At 45.2% G+C, this 19,337-nt stretch overlaps 1 protein-coding gene and 1 pseudogene across 2 annotated transcripts in view; both read right to left on the bottom strand.

Moving 5' to 3' along the window:
- Positions 1–116: 116 nt before the first annotated feature.
- LOC115193458 (myosin heavy chain, fast skeletal muscle-like) lies at positions 117–7,713 on the bottom strand (annotated as a pseudogene).
- A 732-nt stretch (positions 7,714–8,445) lies between these two features.
- The window catches only part of LOC115193687 (muscarinic acetylcholine receptor M3-like), a 130,468-nt gene continuing 119,576 nt past the window's right edge, over positions 8,446–19,337 (bottom strand). For both annotated transcript variants that reach the window (XM_029752593.1, XM_029752595.1), the window contains exon 3: positions 8,446–12,836. In XM_029752593.1, coding sequence (XP_029608453.1) covers positions 10,946–12,820 — 1,875 coding nt within the window. In that variant the 5' untranslated portion in view covers positions 12,821–12,836 and the 3' untranslated portion in view covers positions 8,446–10,945. The remainder of the gene's footprint in view (positions 12,837–19,337) is intronic.

Genomic DNA, 19,337 nt, shown 5'->3' on the forward strand with positions numbered 1-19,337 from the left:
ACAGGGTCACTAAGGAGACTAGTGTGGCCACACATGTTTAATGTTGGGTCTGAATATCCCCATGAAAAAAACATCTTCTTTTTATTAAACAAACAAAATGAGATAGTCTTGTTTATTCAGCTCCAGCTGCTATAGCCTGTGACAAGAGAAAAGAAGGGATCAACATCATCCTTTTCATCCATCATCCACACATGAACACTTGAAAGAATACAATGGATGTGATAAGGTACTCCTTTGTAAGCCTCTGTGCTCAGCTTTGCTTTCAATTTCGTTTATACATTTAGGAAGAGTTGTCTTATATTCTTTAACATTAGAAACTGCATCAATATTCTCTAAGTATAGGTTTCTCAGAGACCTCTAAGTCATTATGCTCCAATAAAGTTATTAGGTAAATATCGACCTGTATACACTGAACCATCAAGTGGTGAGGATGATGATGATGATATATTTGGATATGAGTGTTGGGTCTGCGTCTGAAATAGCACCGCATGCCCTATGGGTCCTGGTCAAAGGGAGTGCACTATACAGGGTATAGTGTACCATTTCCAATGCAGCCTAGGTGTAACAGCAGATCTGTAATGTGTTCGTGTCCGGCATAGCGGCCCTTGGCCATGAGCTTGTTAACCTGGGTCTCAGTAATGTCACAACGCTCCTCTGCCTCATCCAGCTTATGCTGCACCTTCCTGAACTTAGACATGTGGGAGTTGGATGGTTCCTCCTTGGAGGGGGAGAAAGTGAGAGAGAGAGAGGAAGAGGATACAAGAAGAGGTAAGGAGGTAGGAAACCAGATAATAACAATGTAATGATTCTCCTTATACAGTGAGTATTTGACTGCAAGTCTACTGTGACTCACTGTTTCCCCAGCCTGCCTCCTGTAGGTCTTCACTTTCAACTGCAGCTTGTCCACCAGGTCCTGCAGTCTGCTGACGACTTTCTTATCTTTCTCAGTCTGTGTGAGAGAATAGTCAAAGCCCACAAGTCATGTGTGTGTGTGTGTTTGTGTGAGTGAGAGTGTGTGCGGGTGTTTCTCTTACCTTGTAGGTGAGCTCCTTGACTCTGCGCTCATTCTTGCGGACTCTCTTGACAGCATCCACAACTCCTCTCTGCTCGGTCTCCACCTCAGTCTCAAGCTCACCCACCTGTAGCACAGGGGACATGGACACAATGTTTGAGAAGGTGTAATCAATACTCAATCAAATGATATATACTGGCTTTTATACTTGGCATCATAACCATCATAATCACCAAGATATTATTTGGTATCTGTACCGGCCAGAGCAATGCTATGTTCTTTGATATAATGTGCTACAATTGAACATAAAACTCTGAATGCCAGAATCACTGCTAACTCCCCCTGCTCTCCAGTTTCTGGGGCTGTTTCTTGCCACCCTTCCCGGCCAGGTTCTCAGCCTTATCCAAACAATGCTGCAGGTCCTTGATTGTGACCCCCAGGTTCTTCATTCTCTCCAGGTGAGAGCTGATGTCATGCTCCTTCTTAAGCTCCTCAGCCGTCATGGCCGCCTGGAACAATAGGTAGCATGCAGGTCAGAATAAAAAATATGACTTTCTAATGCAAATTGGACAATCAGATTGTATTGTGTATCATCATACATGCATTCTCTAGAAGGGAGTCCTCTCAGATGTTTGCTTGGGGTTGTAGACTACCATACAAGCCACGTTATGAGGATTCACATCAGTGATATGCTTCTTGGTCTTCTCCTCTGCGTTCCTGGCCTCCTGGATGATGTCATCCACCTCTCCTTGCACTGTCACCAGGTCAGTCTCCAACTTCTTCTTGGTGTTCAGAAGTCTGGTGTACTGGAGGAGGAATAATTTATTAATGATGAGTTGACAACTCAATCGCTGGTTGAAAACTGTTTTCTGCCCCTCCAAAAAGATAGAATTTGTAGATAATTGTCCCTCTTTCTGAGACTCACCCACAAACAGGACCAAGCCTGGCCTGTTGAGGAGTGACGGACACCATCCTAGCTGGAGGGGTGCTCTAATCTTATCTACGAATAAGATCTAACTCCCTTAGCTCCACAATGAAATAGGGTGCAGGCCAGGCAGCAGGCTGTTAGCCAGCCTGCCAGCTTAGTGAAGTCTGCCACTAGCACAGTCAGTGTAGTAAGCTCAGCTATTCCCATTGAGACCGTGTCTGTGCCTCGACCTAGGTTGGGCAAAACTAAACATGGCGGTGTTCGCCTTAGCAATCTCACTAGAATAAAGAGGTGCTGCTAACATTTACGATAGCAAATTTCAATTTACAAAAAAAACCCTGACGTTTTCGTCTTTTGAGCTTCTAGTCATGAAATCTATGCAGCCTACTCAATCACTTTTTATAGCTACTGTTTACAGGCCTCCTGGGCTATATACAGCGTTCCTCACTGAGTTCCCTGAATTCCTATCGGACCTTGTAGTCATAGCAGATAAAATTCAAATTTTTGGTGACTTTAATATTCACATGGAAAAGTCCACAGACCCATTCCAAAAGGCTTTCGTAGCCATGATCGACTCAGTGGGTTTTGTCCAACATGTCTCCGGACCTACTCACTGCCACAGTCATACTCTGGACCTAGTTTTGTCCCATGGAATAAATGTTGTGGATCTTAATATTTTTCCTCATAACTATCGGACCACCATTTTATTACGTTTGCAATCGCAACATATAATGTGCTCAGACCCCAACCAAGGAGCATCAAAAGTCGTGCTATAAATTCTCAGACAACCCAAAGATTCCTTGATGCCCTTCCAGACTCCCTCTGCCTACCCAAGGACGTCAGAGGACAAAAATCAGTTAACCACCTAAATGAGGAACTCAATTTAACCTTGCACAATACCCTAGATGCAGTTGCACCCCTAAAAACTAAAAACATTTGTCATAAGAAACTAGCTCCTGGTATACAGAAAATACCCGAGCTCTGAAGCAAGCTTCCAGAAAATTGGAACGGAAATGGCGCCACACCAAACTGGAAGTCTTCCGACTAGCTTGGAAAGACAGTACCGTGCAGTATCGAAGAACCCTCACTGCTGCTCGATCATTCTATTATTCAAACCTAATTGAGGAAAATAAGAACAATCCGAAATTTCTTTTTGATACTGTCGCAAAGCTAACTAAAAAGCAGCCTTCCCCAAGAGAGGATGGCTTTCACTTCAGCAGTAATAAATTCATGAACTTCTTTAAGGAAAAGATCATGATCATTAGAAAGCAAATTATGGACTCCTCTTTAAATCTACGAATTCCTCCAAAGCTCAGTTGTCCTGAGTCTGCACAACTCTGCCAGGACCTAGGATCAAGGGAGACACTCAAGTGTTTAAGTACTATATCTCTTGACACAATGATGAAAATAATCATGGCCTCTAAACCTTCAAGCTGCATACTGGACCCTATTCCAACTAAACTACTGAAAGAGCTGCTTCCTGTGCTTGGCCCTCTTATGTTGAACATAATAAATGGCTCTCTATCCACCGGATGTGTACCAAATTCACTAAAAGTGGCAGTAATAAAGCCTCTCTTGAAAAAGCCAAACCTTGACCCAGAAAATATAAAAACTATCGGCCTATATCGAATCTCCCATTCCTGTCAATTTTTTTTGAAAAAGCTGTTGCAGCAACTCCCTGCCTTCCTGAAGACAAACAATGTATACGAAATGCTTCAGTCTGGTTTTAGACCCCATCATAGCACTGAGACTGCACTTGTGAAGGTGGTAAATTACCTTTTAATGGCGTCAGACCGAGGCTCTGCATCTGTCCTCATGCTCCTAGACCTTAGCGCTGCTTTTGATACCATCAATCACCACATTCTTTTGGAGAGATTGGAAACTCAAATTGGTCTACCTTGACAAGTTCTGGCCTGGTTTAGATCTTATCTGTCGGAAAGATATCAGTTTGTCTCTGTGAATGTTTTGATCTCTGACAAATCAACTGTAGATTTCGGTGTTCCTCAAGGTTCCGTTTTAGGACCACTATTGTTTTCACTATACATTTTACCTCTTAGGGATGTCATTGCGAAAACATAATGTTAACTTTCACTGCTATGCGGATGACACACAGCTGTACATTTCAATGAAACATGGTGAAGCCCCAAAATTGCCCTCGTTGGAAGCCTGTGTTTCAGACATAAGGAAGTGGATGGCTGCAAACTTTCTACTTTTAAACTCGGACAAAACAGAGATGCTTGTTCTAGGTCCCAAGAAACAAAGAGATCTTCTGTTGAATCTGACAATTAATCTTGATGGTTGTACAGTCGTCTCAAATAAAACTGTGAAGGACCTCGCCGTTACTCTGGACCCTGATCTCTCTTTTGACGAACATATCAAGATTGTTTCAAGGACAGCTTTTTTCCATCTGCGTAACATTGCAAAGATCAGAAACTTTCTGTCCAAAATTGATGCAGAAAAATTCATCCATGCTTTTGTTACTTCTAGGTTAGACTACTGCAATGCTCTACTTTCCGGCTACCCGGATAAAGCACTAAATAAACTTCAGTTAGTGCTAAATACGGCTACTAGAATCCTGACCAGAACCCCAAAATTGTATCATATTACTCCAGTGCTAGCCAACATACACTGGCTTCCTGTTAAGGCAAGGGCTGATTTCAAGGTTTTACTGCTAACCTACAAAGCATTACATGGGCTTGCTCCTACCTATCTTTCCGATGCCGTACATACCTACACGTACGCTACGGTCACAAGACGCAGGCCTCCTAATTGTCCCTAGAATTTCTAAGCAAACAGCTGGAGGAAGGTCTTTCTCCTATAGAGCTCAATTTTCATGGAATCGTCTGCCTACCCATGTGAGAGACGCAGACTCGGTCTCAACCTTTAAGTCTTAATTGAAGACTCATCTCTTCAGTAGGGCCTATGAATGAGTGTAGTCTGGCCCAGGAGTGTGAAGGTGAACGGAAAGGCACTGGAGCAACGAACCGCCCTTGGCTGTCTCTGCCTAGCTGGTTCCCCTCTCTCCACTGGGATTATCTGCCTCTAACCCTATTACAGGGGCCGAGTCACTGGCTTACTGGTGCTCTTCCATGCCGTCCCTAGGAGGGGTGCGTCACTTGAGTGGGTTGAGTCACTGACAGGGTCTTCCTGTCTGGGTTGGCGCCCCCCCTTGTGTTGTGCCGTGGCGGAGATCTTTGTGGGCTATACTCGGCCTTGTCTCAGGATGGTAAGTTGGTGGTTGAAGATATCCCTCTAGTGGTGTGGGGGCTGTGCTTTGGCAAAGTGGGTTGGGTTATATACTGCCTGTTTGGCCCTGTCCGGGGGTATCATCGGATGGGGCCACAGTGTCTCCTGACCCCTCCTGTCTCAGCCTCCAGTATTTATGCTGCAGTAGTTTATGTGTCGGGGGGCTAGGATCAGTCTGTTATACCTGGAGTATTTCTCCAGTGTCCTGTGTGAATTTAAGTATGCTCTCTCTAATTCTCTCTTTCTTTCTTTGTTTCTTTCTCTCTCTTGGGGGACCTGAGCCCTAGGACCATGCCTCAGGACTACCTGGCATGATGACTCCTTGCTGTCCCCAGTCCACCTGGCCGTGCTGCTGCTCCATTTTCAACTGTTCTGCCTGTGGCTATGGAACACTGACCTGTTCCCCGGACGTGCTACCTGTCCCAGACCTGCTGTTTTCAACTCTCTAGAGACAGCAGGAGCGGTAGACATACTCTCAATGATCGGCTATGAAAAGCCAACTGACATTTACTCCTGAGGTGCTGACCTGTTGCACCCTGGACAACTACTGTGATTATTATTATTTGACCATGCTGGTCATTTATGAACATTTGAACATCTTGGCCATGTTCTGTTGTAATCTCCACCCGGCACAGCCAGAAGAGGACTGGCCACCCCTCATAGCATGGTTCCTCTCTAGGTTTCTTCCTGGGTTTTGGCCTTTCTAGGGAGTTTTTCCTAGCCACCGTGCTTCTACACCTGCATTGCTTGGTGTTTGGGGTTTTAGGCCGGGTTTCTGTACAGCACTTTGAGATATCAGCTGATGTAAGAAGGGCTATATAAATACATTTGATTTGATTTGAACCTCAAGAGAATCTCAAGAGAACATAATGTACAAGTCACATGATGGGAACTGGAAATGCCTTTTGACTCTTGTTAGCTGGGAGTGCAGAGGTCCCACACGCTTGTTGGCGTCTACCAGCTTGTGCTCGCCCACTTTGCGGCCTCTCTCTGTCTGCTCCAGAACAACTGTCAGTTCCTCAATCTCAGCCACCATCAGAGAGTTCCTGCGGTCAACCATGGCGGCCTGCTCCTTCATGTCTTCAGTGGCATGCTGGGACATCGACATATAGGGACCGCAGTGCATTCTAGAAAACTCACAGAACTCAAGGAAGACCCTCGAGCAACTGGCCAAACCATTATTTGTGGACTGACACTGTACGCTACTCGCAGAATAAAATGATTTAAGTCAAGAAAGTCATTATTTGCTACTGATCAAGACAATTCCCTGAATATTTTTCAGTTTTTTTAACCTGATGTCATGGCTTTTGTACCTTGAGCTGTCAATATACATTCCTTAGCTGTTTCTGGGCCTTGGTGGTCTTCCTGTTGGAGTGGCTCAGCTGGATATCTATCTTGTTCATGTCTCCCTCCATCTTCTTCTTCACTCTCATGGCATCATTTCTGCTATGTACCTCAGAGTCCAGAGTGCTCTGCATGGACTCTGCCAAACCTCTGGCTCTTTCGCTTTATCTTCTCCATCTCCTCGTCCTTCTCCGCCAGCTTCCTGTCCACCTCACTCTTAATCTGCTCCATCTCCTCGTCCTTCTCCGCCAGCTTCCTGTCCACCTCTCTTTTGATGTGGTTCAGCTCCAGCTGCAGGATATTGGACTCCTCATACTCTAGCTTACCCTGAATGGACAAAGCAAAGTAGTCGTTTAAATGTGTTCATACAGCATTTTCAACCTGTAACACTTTAATGTGTTTATACTTATGGAACAGCAGTGGGCTCTACCTCAGCCTCCTCCAGAGCGGTCTGGATCTCAGACTTCTCAGTTTCCACAGTCTTCTTGGTCTTCTCCTCTACGTTCCTGGCCTCCTGGATGATGTCGTCCACCTCTCCCTGCACTGCCACCAGGTCAGTCTGGAGTCCTGAAGGACTTATGGAACAGCAGTGGGCTCTACCTCAGCCTCCTCCAGAGCAGTCTGGATCTCACTTCTCTGTCTACATAGTCTTCTTTGCTTTCTCCGGCTCATGGATGATCTTGCCAGTATCTCCGTTCTGTTCAGTCAAGTCAGCGATCTCCTCTGCACACACAAACACAACATTGGTTTATAATAAGGAGATTTTTAGGGGACATTTCAGGGTCTCCAGCTGATCCTACTCATAGGAGTTCTTCATCTTGAAGAGCTCAGTGTTGAGAGAGCAAGAATCCTTCTGAGCTCCTTCCAGCTCAGCTTGGCACTCCTCAAACTTTTGCTTCCACTCTGCCAGGATCTTATCAAAGTTCCTCTGCTTCTTGTCGAGGTTGGCGGCCTAGGCGTTGGCCCTCTGCACATCAATCATGAGGTCCTCCACCTCTCCCTGCAGCCTCTGCTTGGTCTTCCACAGAGAGGCCCACTTTGAGTTCACTGCCTCAACAGTCTCCTCAGCCTCCTGCAGACGATTATGGTGGTTGAGTGCGCTGTGGCAGAAGCGTTCACAAAAGATTTGCGCTCTGGAGGAGCATGCATGGTTCCCATGAAGACCAATGAAGAATTTCAACATAACAAAATGCAATGCAAGGATGTTCAGAAGCAAAACACATTATGCATACTTATTAAACTACATCTAAGTGTTTGTTGAGTGTTAGGCCTACGGAAAGTGTTCCATTTTGACAATGTGGAAAGTGTTCCTGTGTGAAAGTGAATCTGTTAGGTAGCTGCTTCTCCCACTAAATTGTGCTGATTCATATTGTTACTGGAGATACTATTGATGACCATCTACAGTGTATTAACTGGTATGCTCCTACTAATCTGATAAAACATTAGAGATACTTGTTCCCGAAAAAAATCCATCATCATCTGTACAAAGTGATCTTTATACTGTAAACTGTACAGTAGGCCTACGGTACTGCACTGCATCGGCGTCTTCTTCATTATTGTGTGATTGCAAATATCACTTAGACACTGGAGGAATACAATTATTTCATAAAACATTCAAATTAAAATGTTTTTGAGCTGTAAATATGATACAGACCATATCTGTCAATAAAAATATTTTTGTTTATTCACTTAAAACATGGGTACGATTAGCATACTTGAAATGTAACAAAAAAACAATAAAAGTTATAGTTTGCTATTAATTTGATCTTACTTCAGGTACTGTAGTTCACATCCCAAACAAACACCTCACTTTATCAGGAGTATAGTAACACTGTATCACATGGTTTTGAAAGTAGAAGAAATATCCGTTGGCAGTTCAGACACTGAATATTTTCTCTCATTTTTCATCTTTATCTGGCTTACATACCCCACTGGGTGACACTTTATAATAATGTTCCTGTCTGAACATTATTATAAAGTGTTACCCCACACGGTAGCATTCTGCCATTCTTCTCAATATCACATAGTCATCACTCAACATGCCTGTGGTACACGTATGTTATTTGCTTTCACTATCCATTTACAAACCTCAGTGTAATACATACACTTAAACAGCAAAATCCATAAACAAAAAAAAGCCGGTTTGTTATTATTTTCTTTTTAGAACGGTATTCATCCGGTTCAGGCCTGAAGCATGGTGCATCACATAGTCTGACAATACATAAAATTGAGCTATTCCATTGTTTTAGCACTGGGTATTATTAAAAACATGTAGACAAATCACCTTAAATCACACTGTTTGCACGGTCAAATAACTTGATGTACAACTGACGGAAATGTTCAATTTTGGAAATCACTGGCTTTGTGACGTAAGATGAAAAGAGCACCACTTTTCAGCTCCATATGCCATAGGTAGCAGGGCTAAGCTAGTCTAACCATCCATATGCCATATGTAGCAGGGCTAAGCTAGTCTAACCATCCATATGCCATATGTAGCAGGGCTAAGCTAGTCTAACCATCCATATGCCATATGTAGCAGGGCTAAGCTAGTCTAACCATCCATATGCCATATGTAGCAGGGCTAAGCTTGTCTAACCATCCATATGCCATATGTAGCAGGCCTAAGCTAGTCTAACCATCCATATGCCACATGTAGCAGGGCTAAGTTAGTCTAACCATTTTCTGTTAAGTTTCATACCTATTCTCAGCTATGGGATTCTATGGGAGAATCTCTGTTGGATTTCCTAGATTCCTCTATTCTGTCCTCTCCTCACCTCCTTTAGAAAAAGCTCATGGAGAATTGAGGCGAGGAGGCAAGAAGAGAATGTAGAAACATGACGCTTATATGAAATGAGACTCTCCTCTCTCTAACGCATCATCATGCAAATTATATTTACAGAGGTGTCATCCCAAAATACCAGTGTAAAGTGTTAAACATGTAGCGAGTTGAACTAGACATTTTATATATAAAAGGATTAGTAACACATCCTTTTTTAAATGTGTGCATGCTTTTCTCCTCTGAGAAAACAACTGCTGTTTCAAAGGGGGTGTGGCAGATTTCAAAACTCTTCCGTGTAAGGATGCAGCTGAGCATCCTCTGAACTGAAACTCTCCAACCACTTTTCGGTGTCCGTGTCACCGAGGAGAGGAGGACGGCGGAGTAGAGGACAGACTTTGATCCAAAACTGAATCTCCCACTGTCTTATGGACCCACAACAGCATTTCCCTGGTGGAAGTAAGCTGGAAGTTACTAGAGTGTAGAATTCTATTCATCCAGCAGATGCTGCTGTGGCACTGCTAAATCCTCTAGGAGCTAGAGACTTCATCTAGAGACCACAGACCAATCTTTTACTTAGGGAATTACATTTGGACAGCCAGTGAGAAGAAATGGAGAAACCTTTTCAAATATTATCCAATAATCAAAACATTACAATTCATAATGACTGATCTCTTCAGCGTACAATTAATCATTAGGTATCAAGTAAGAAATATCATATTACCATTACTCAAAAACCTCAGGTACATTAACAACAATTGAATAAATTGATGCACTTACTGTCTCCAGCATGTAAACCACAACTCACATTGAACACAATACCAGCTCACTGAGGTACTCAGAAATATTTTCAGACTGGCTCACAATCTATAGACGAAAATCTATAGACCAATTTATTACACAAAAATAACCATCAACTTTGAAACACCGGTTGTCACAAATAGGACACCGTTTTGTTTTAAATTCTCTCATTTTATAAGACACAAGAAAGCTATAACCAAGTTGAAGGCAATGTACAGAAGTCAGAGTAAAAAATAACAAAACAATCTAGCTCAGTTAGCCAAAAAGGAGTTCAAAATCAATACGATGCAGTCTATTGACGCACAATGTTTTGGCCTTGGCTTTCAATGCGATATAACAGATGTACAGTTTACTTAGAAAACCCCAACTGCTCTGTACGATACAGCTCTACCACTGAGAAGGAAATGGTAAGAAATGGAAAACCCCAAATCCATAACACATATTATATCATATTATCTCCCTAGATATCAATTGCACTTTGAATTGTCCCCTCATTGCATTTTAAGCCCTTGTTCAATTGGTTTTCACTGTCAGTCCTTTCAGCTGCACTTCTCTGAAATGCTGAGAACTGGAACAATCTAGAGGAAGCTTTCACCACGGGAGCTCTCTTGAAGAAACAGAGGAATATGTCACTGTGGAGGTCGTGGCTCCACAGAGAACATTAGACACCACAGCAACAACATGGCCGCCTCCCTGGGAATCTCTGTGCAGTTAAAAACCACAGACAGAACCTTTAGGATGCCTCATCCATCCACTGTCCTGTTAGATCCCAGACTCATCATCATTAACATCATCATCATCGTCGTCATCACCAGATTCCCACTGGGTCTATATCCCTCTACGTTGAGTCTTTAGGAATTCTCCTGTGGAACACTACGGACTGCCGTTCCTGGAACTGCTGCTTCCTCCGCCGCTTGCGCTGGTCCCAGCGACAGAGAAGTATCATCTTGAAGGTGGTGCGGAAGGTCTTGTTGCACAGAGCGTAGCACATGGGGTTGACGGTGCTGTTGACGTAGCACAGCCAGTAGCCCAGCGCCCACAGAGCCTCGGGGATGCAGTCTTTACAGAAGGTGTTGACTAGCACCATGATGTTGTAGGGTGTCCATGTGATGATGAAGGCAAACAGGATGGCGCTGAGGGTCTGTGCCGCCTTCTTCTCCTTCACCAGAGACATGCGCTTGCGCTTGGTGATCTGTGTCCGCGCCCTGGAGGCGAATCTCTTGGCTAGAGCTGCGTCTTTGAAGGAGATGGGCGCCGAGGGTGATTTGGTGGTGGTGGCAGAGGAGCCAGAGAGCGGCCCCACTCTGGTGGCCTGGAGGGCAGGCATGGACTGGACTTTGGATATCCGGGAGGGGAAGCGTTGGTGGTAGCTGCTGTTGTCTGTGTTGGCCCCATCAGGAGTGGTAGTAGTGGTGGTGGTAGAGAGGCCATCCCGGCTGTCCTCCTCCCCCCTTAAGGGGTCCTCTTCTGAGGCTAGGTCCAGGTCCTCGCAGGAGGTGAGGTGGGAGTTTACGGCTGCCTTCATCCCTGGCAGGTTGAGGACTATGGAGAAGATGGCGTGGTCTTGAGGCATCATCCCTCTACCGTTTCCCTCCTCGTCCTCAGACGAGCCTGAGTGGTCCACTGACAGCCTGGCATTGTTGTTGTTCCAGCTGTCGCTGCTGCTGTGGTCAGCGTCCCCCTCCCCGGGCCGGGTGCTGCCAGGCCTCCAGGAGCGCATCATGGGCCAGCAGTGGAAGCGTGCGGCCAGCGCCCGGCCGGGGCTCTTTCTCTGGGAGGACTGGGTCAGCTCGTAGCTGCTGCAGCTCCTGGCACTACCAGCCTGGTGGTGGACGAAGTGAGCCCTCTCCCCTCCCCTGCCTCGGCTCCCTGAGCCCTGCAGGCCAGCCAGCTCCTGCGCGCGGTTCTGTGTCTCCCTGTAGATACGCCAGTAGAGCACACTCATAATAGTGACAGGCAGGTAGAAGGCAGCCATGGCCGTGCAGAATGTAATGATGGGCTCTGAGAGGAACTGGATGTAGCACTTATCATGGGGCACTGTGCGCTCCCCCACAAAGTACTGCCAGAACAGGATGGCTGGGGCCCAAAGGACCAGGGACACGAACCAGGCCAGGCCAATCATCAGGACAGCCCGCCGTGTGGTCCGCTTGGCGCGGTAGGTGAGGGGCCGGGTGATGGAGAAGTAACGGTCAAAGCTGATGACTAGCAAGTTCATGACGGATGCGTTACTGGCCACATAGTCAATAGCCAGCCACAGGTCACAGGCCCAGTTGCCCAGGGCCCACTGGCCCATGATGATGTAGGTGGTGTAAAGGTTCATGGAGATGACCCCGATGATGAGGTCAGCCACGGCCAAGCTGAGCAGGAAGTAGTTGTTGACAGTCTTGAGCTGGCGGTTGACCTTGAAGGATACCACCACCAGGATGTTGCCAATGATGGTGACCAGGGACAGGAGGCAAGTGAGGAAGACAATGAGAACCACCTGCCACACTGTGTGACCCCCCAGAGGGTCGTAGGTCAGAGAGGTCACCGTCTCATTGAGCGAGCCTGTGAGGTTGACGAGGCCACTGAGGAAGGAGTCCTTGTCATCCAGGCTGGTTAGCTCTGGCCAGGGGTCCCTGTGGAGAGTGTTGGTGTCTGGGTAGATGATGCCCATTCCTGGGGAGCTGATGGTCAGGTAGAGGCCAGGGTCTGTGCTGTTGGAGCTCATCATGAAGTCCTGGCATATTCTGGGGAGAACACAGAGGAGATAGATTACTACAATATACAGCAGGTGAGGCTAACAGAACAGTTTTCACAATTACTGTTAGTGGACTGGCTGTTAAAAAGATTACTCACTTTTCTAGTCAAACGATATTGTTTGTAAACAATTTCTAGTCATACGTTTTGTGTTTAACCTTTGCAATTCTTTCCCCAGTTACGCTACACAAGCAATTTAGCTTTTGAAGATTAAAGTCACCATGAAGTGTCCATTACAAAAACATAGTCCTCTGATCTTGCAAATTGCCAGAACAGTAGCGCAGCACAACATACCATCATGTGATACATCCACAGCCTCAATCTGATTGCAAGGAGCATCTTTAAAAACACAATTACAGTAACGCTGTAAACAACACCAAGGCTTGGACACATCTCCTGTCAGACTGCTGGTGTGACTTAGCATACAGGTGGTAGCCTTTATTTCAATTCAGCTCCTGTGTCTCAGTAAAATACATCACAGTCCTTTCCGACCACCATTCATGGCCTGTCTGTTAATCTCACTGATAGGATAGAGAACAGAACATTACAGGCTCTCTCGCCCAAGGACAGCCATGGCCAGTAAGTGTTAGAAGAGATACCTCCCCTGCCCAGACAGAATAACACAAACATGTGCACACTCATACACACACCAACGCGCACGCATAATACAGATAAACACTACAGAATTATAGAGGGAAATATTGAAACTCTATTTCAAGGGATATAAAAAGATGATTCTAATTTGACCTTTACAGGGATATTGAGAAAAAAAAACATAATTTTAAATCAACTCAAATTTTATTTGTCACAAGCACTGAACACAACAGTTGTAGACCTTACAGTGAAATGCTTACTTACAAGCCTTTAACAAACAATGCAGTTTTAAGAAAAATACCTAAAAAAAAGAAGAAATAAAGTAAAAAATAATTAAAGAGCAGCAGTAAAATAACAATAGCGAGGCTGTGTACAGGGGGTACCGGTACAGAGTCAATGTGCTGGGGCACCATTTAGTCGAGGTAATTGAGGTAATATATACATGTAGGTAGAGTTATTAAAGTGACTTATGCATAGATAATAACAGAGAGTAGCAGCAGGGTAAAAGAGGGGGGGCAATGCAAGTAGTCTGGGTAGCCATTTGATTAGATGTTCAGTAGTCTTATGGATTGGGGGTAGAAGCTGTTTAGAAGCCTCTTGGACTTAGACTTGGTATTCCGGTACCACTTGCCGTGCGGTAGCAGAGAGAACAGTCTATGACTAGGGTGGCTGGAGTCTTTGACAATTTTTAGGGCCTTCCTCTGACACCGCCTGGTATAGAGGTCCTGGATGGCAGGAAGCTTGGCCCCAGTGATGTACTGGGCCGTATGCACTACCCTCTGTAGTGTCTTGCGGTCAGATGCCGAGCAGTTGCCATACCAGGCAGTGATGCAACCAGTCAGGATGCTGTCGATGGTGCAGCTATAGAACCTTTTGAGGATCTGAGGACAAAATCTTGAAACAAATCTTTTCACTCTCCTGAGGGGGAATAGGTTTAGCCGTGCCCTCTTCACAACTGTCTTGGTGTGCTTGGACCATGTTAGTTTGTTGGTGATGTGGACACCAAGGAACTTGAGGCTCTCAACCTGCTCCACTACAGCCTCGTCGATAAGAATGGGGGCATGATCGGTCCTCCTTTTCCTGTAGTCCACAATCATCTCCTTAGTCTTGATCACGTTGAGGGAGAGGTTGTTGTCCTGGACCACACGGCCAGGTCTCTGACCTCCTCCCTATAGGCTGTCTCGTCGTTGTTGGTGATCAGGCCTACCACTGTTGTGTCATCGGCAAACTTAATAATGGTGTTGGAGTCGTGCCTGGCTGTGCAGTCATGAGTGAACAGGGAGTACAGGAGGGGACTGAGCACGAACCACTAAGGGGCCTCCGTGTTAAGGATCAGCGTGGCAGATGTGTTGTTACCTACCCTAACCACCCGATGGCGGCCCATCAGGAAGTCCAGGATCCAGTTGCAGAGGGAAGTGTTGAGTCCCAGGGTCCTTAGCTTATTGATGAGCTTTGAGGGCGCTATGGTGTTAAATGCTGAGCTGTAGTCAATGAATAGCGTTCTCACATAGGTGTTGCTTTTGTCCAGGTGTGAAAGGGCAGTGTGGAATGCAATAGAGATTGCATCATCTGTGGATCTGTTGGGGCGGTATGCAAATTGGAGTGGGTCTTGGGTTACTGGGATAATGGTGTTGATGTGAGCCATGACCAGCCTTTCAAAGCACTTCATGTCTACAGATGTGAGTGCTACGGGTCAGTAGTAATTTAGACAGGTTACCTTAGTGTTCTTGGGCACAGGGACTATGGTGGTCTGCTTGAAACATGTTGGTATTACAGACTCAGACAGGGAGAGGTTGAACATGTCAGTGAAGACACTTGCCAGTTGGTCAGCGCATGCTCGGAGTACACGTCCTGTAATCCATCTGGCCCTGTGGCCTTGTGAATGTTGACCTGTTTAAAGGTCTTACTCACATCGGCTGCGGAGGGCATGATCACACAGTCTTCCGGAACAGCTGGTGCTCTCATGCATGTTTCAGTGTTACTTGCCTCGAAGCGAGCATAGAAGTAAATTAGCTCGTCTGGTAGGCTCGTGTCACTGGGCAGCTCTCGGCTGTGCTTCCCTTTGTAGTCTGTAATAGTTTGCAAGCCCTGCAACATCTGACGAGCATCAGAGCTGGTGTAATACGATTCGATCTTAGTCCTGTATTGACGCTTTGCCTGTTTGATGGTTCTTCGGAGGGCATAGTGGGATTTCTTATAAGTTTCCGGGTTAGAGTCCCGCTCCTTGAAAGCGGCAGCTCTACCTTTTAGTTCTGTGAGGATGTTGCCTGTAATCCATGGCTTCTGGTTGGGGTATGTACGTACAGTCACTGTGGGGACAACGTCATCGATGCACTTATTGATGAAGCCAGTGACTGATGTGGTATACTCCTCAATGCCATTGGAAGAATCCCGGAACATATTCCAGTCTGTGCTAGCAAAACAGTCCTGCAGTTTAGCATCTGCTTCATCTGACCACTTTTTTATTGACCGAGTCACCGGTGCTTCCTGCTTTAATTTTAGCTTGTAAGCAGGAATCAGGAGGATAGACTTATGGTCAGATTTGCCAAATGGAGGCGAGGGAGAGCTCTGTGTGTGGAGTGAAGGTGGTCTAGAGTTTTTTCCCTTTTTTCCCATTTAACATGCTGATAGAGATGATGTAAAACGGATTTAAGTTTCCCTGCATTAAAGTTCCCGGCCACTAGGAGCGCCGCCTCTGGATGAGAATTTTCCTGGTTGCTTATGGCCGTATACAGCTAATTGAGTGTAGTCTTAGTGCCAGCGTCTGTGGTGGTATGTACGCAGCTACGAAAAATACAGATAAAAACTCTCTAGGTAGATAGTGTGGTCTATAGCTTATCATGAGAAACTCTACCTCAGGCGAGCAAAGCCTTGAGACTTCCTTAAATATCGTGCACCAGAGGCTGCTGTTCTATCCTGTCGATGCAGTGTGTAACCTGCCAGCTGTATGTTATTCATGTCGGCGTTCAGCCACAACTCTGTGAAATATTACAGTTTTTAATGTCCCGTTGGTAGGATATACGTGCTTTTAGCTCGTCCAATTTATTTTCCAGCGATTGTACGTTGGCCAGTAGTTTGGATGGCAAGGGCAGATGAAGCACTCGTCGACGGATCCTCACAAGGCACCCCGATCTCTTTCCACGATATCTTTTCCGTCTCTTTCTCCTGCGAACGATAGGGATGAGGGCATGTTCGGGTGTCTGGAGTAAATCCCTCTCGTCCGACTCATTAAAGAGAAATTCTTCGTCCAGTTCAAGGTGAGTAATCGCTGTTCTGATTTCCAGAAGCTCTTTTTGGTCATTAGAGACGGTAGTAGCAACATTATATACAAAATATGTTACAAAAAATGCCAAAAAACAAACAAAATAGCATGGTAGGTTAAGAGCTCATGAAACGGCAGCCATTCTCTCCGGCGACATCTTACTATATTTAGAGTCAAAGAGAGCCTCCAGCCTCCAAACTAAAGTTGACTACAACAAACGTTTTGCCTGCTGTAAGTTTTGGAAAGTAAGTGAGCTTAGACAAGTGGGCTGAAGGGGAGAGAGGAGGAGAGCAGAGAAGAGGCTAACAACGCCACAGAACACAATGCCAAGGACTGAATCCAAGTGAGAATGAAGTTATAAGCTAGCTAGAGCACTCTGCACTCCATCACATTATATGCTCACACTCACACAACAATGTCTACATCTGGATCTCTCGGGCAAACCAAGTACGGGCTTGAAGAGGGGAAAACGGATGGAGGGAGCATTCCCACTCCCAGTTATTTGGCTCTGAATCTCCCCGTCTCGCTGTCTGAAAGCTCAGAGAGCGGTTTGTTTTCCCCAGGATGTTTGCTAATTAGTTATTGGATTCTGCTGCTGTGATGGCCCACTGGATATGAAACCATTGAGGAGAGTTCTTCCTTTGGCAGGCAGACAACCTGATGAATGCAATTTCACTAAGAAATGGTCCAATTATATTTTCTGGGAGAGTGATGGTAATTGTTCACATGTTTAAATATGAACTATTTTCATGCCATACTAAAATGGTACCCATTACAATTCTATATCTCAGTTTGAGTTTGTTGAATTCTGTATATAACTTTATCTGATGTCTTTGTTGAAGGTTTTGTATGTTGGCCTCAGCTGCTACCCTGGGCCAGACTAGGTGAGGGACACCAGAGTTGACCTGGCACCAGTGGGCACACCTGCGACCCTCAGCAGCATCCCCCTAGAGCACCTCCTTTGATGCCTCGCACCTGTGCCCTGACAGTACCCCAACCGTCCCACAATGCACTGCTGCTTTACCCCATGTGCCCCAAGCTGCACTCAGCAACCTTTGGCAAGGGAAAGAAGAGTAACACGGTCAGGAACACACACACACAAATGTAGGCACCCACTGGGCTCACACTGGTTGAATCAATATTGTTTCTACGTCATTTTAAAAAAAATACGTTGAACCAACGTAGAATAGATGTTTGTGCCCAGTGGGCCTACATTGAAACAGATTTTAAAAGAAACCATACCTGCCCACTCACTCTTACACCCACACACTCACCTCACATACACTCTCTCATTCACACACACCAAGTTCCTCCTCTTTATGATAAAAAACAAAGAAAGTCTTCACAACGCACATATTTCTTTACGAACTAAATTCCACTGAATGTAAAGGTCTCACTAATGAGGGCTAAACATCTTTAAATTGGCAAAATACCTGAGAGAGAAAATGCGTCTCTGTAAGGATTACTGATTGAACATAAGGAAATGTGCTTTCATCTTCAACTTCTCATTAAAGACAGAGAGAGAGAGAGAGAGAGAGAGAGAGAGAGAGAGAGAGAGAGAGAGGATTGTGACTCTCTGGGGCTACTGTACCAGGCCCACAGGATGTGGTTGATCTAAGTCCAGAGGGAAAAAGCCAAAATGCCAGAATATCAGGTTAGTCCTACTTTAACCTGACGCGTGACAACCACCCCACCAAAGAATTACCCAATGAGGTCAGATATACAGGACCTCAAATTCCAAAATTTGAATAAAGTGCGATTCAACACAGGGACACTCAATAACAGTGATGTGAAACACTGTTGTCTTTCTGTCACACAACAAATCTTTACTCAACAAAATGGCTGGGGAGAGGAGAATACAGTATTTTCCACTGAAATGTACTTTATCAAGCATTTGGCAGACAAGCACTAGAGGCAAACGATTTCCTTGTTTTCTGTCATGGTCAGTTAGAATTCTGCTATATCTCAGCTGTGGTGAAGTGCTCAAGCAGGATGGCTATTTTTACTCCTTAAAGACTCATTAAAGGGGCAATATGCAGTTCTGGACACCCCACCACTGTTTTTGGTGAATAGCTGAGGGATGGGACTGGAGAAATGTAACCACTGTCAAATTCATAGACAGAGCTATGGATACAAGATCTGACCATCCATGAGATCAAAATGATAGTTTTACAATTTTTTTACGCTATACAGTGTGGAGTAAAACAAGCTTATGTTTTGGGGTTCTGTTGGAGAACAACAGTTGAACTAAGCTCATGAGGCATTTGTAAGTTATATTTAAGCAATAAGGCCCGAGGAGGTGTGGTATATGGCCAATATACTACGGCTAAGGGCTGTTCTTATGCACGACGTAACACAGAGTGCCTGGACATAGCCCTTAGCCGTGGTATATTGGCCATATACCAGAAACCCCCGAGGTGCCTTATTGCTATTATAAACTGGTTACCAACATAATTAGAGCAGTTCAAATAAATGTTTTGTCATATCCGTGGTATACGGTCTGATATACCATAGCTGTCAACCAATCAGCAATCAGGGCTCAAACCACCCAGTTTATAATCTTCAATAATCAATGGGTATTATTTAAAAGTCCAAAATTGATGTACCAATAGGAGATTGCCCTTTAAATACATAG

This window comes from Salmo trutta, chromosome 5 (assembly GCF_901001165.1).
Source record: "Salmo trutta chromosome 5, fSalTru1.1, whole genome shotgun sequence".
Lineage (NCBI taxonomy): Eukaryota > Metazoa > Chordata > Actinopteri > Salmoniformes > Salmonidae > Salmo > Salmo trutta.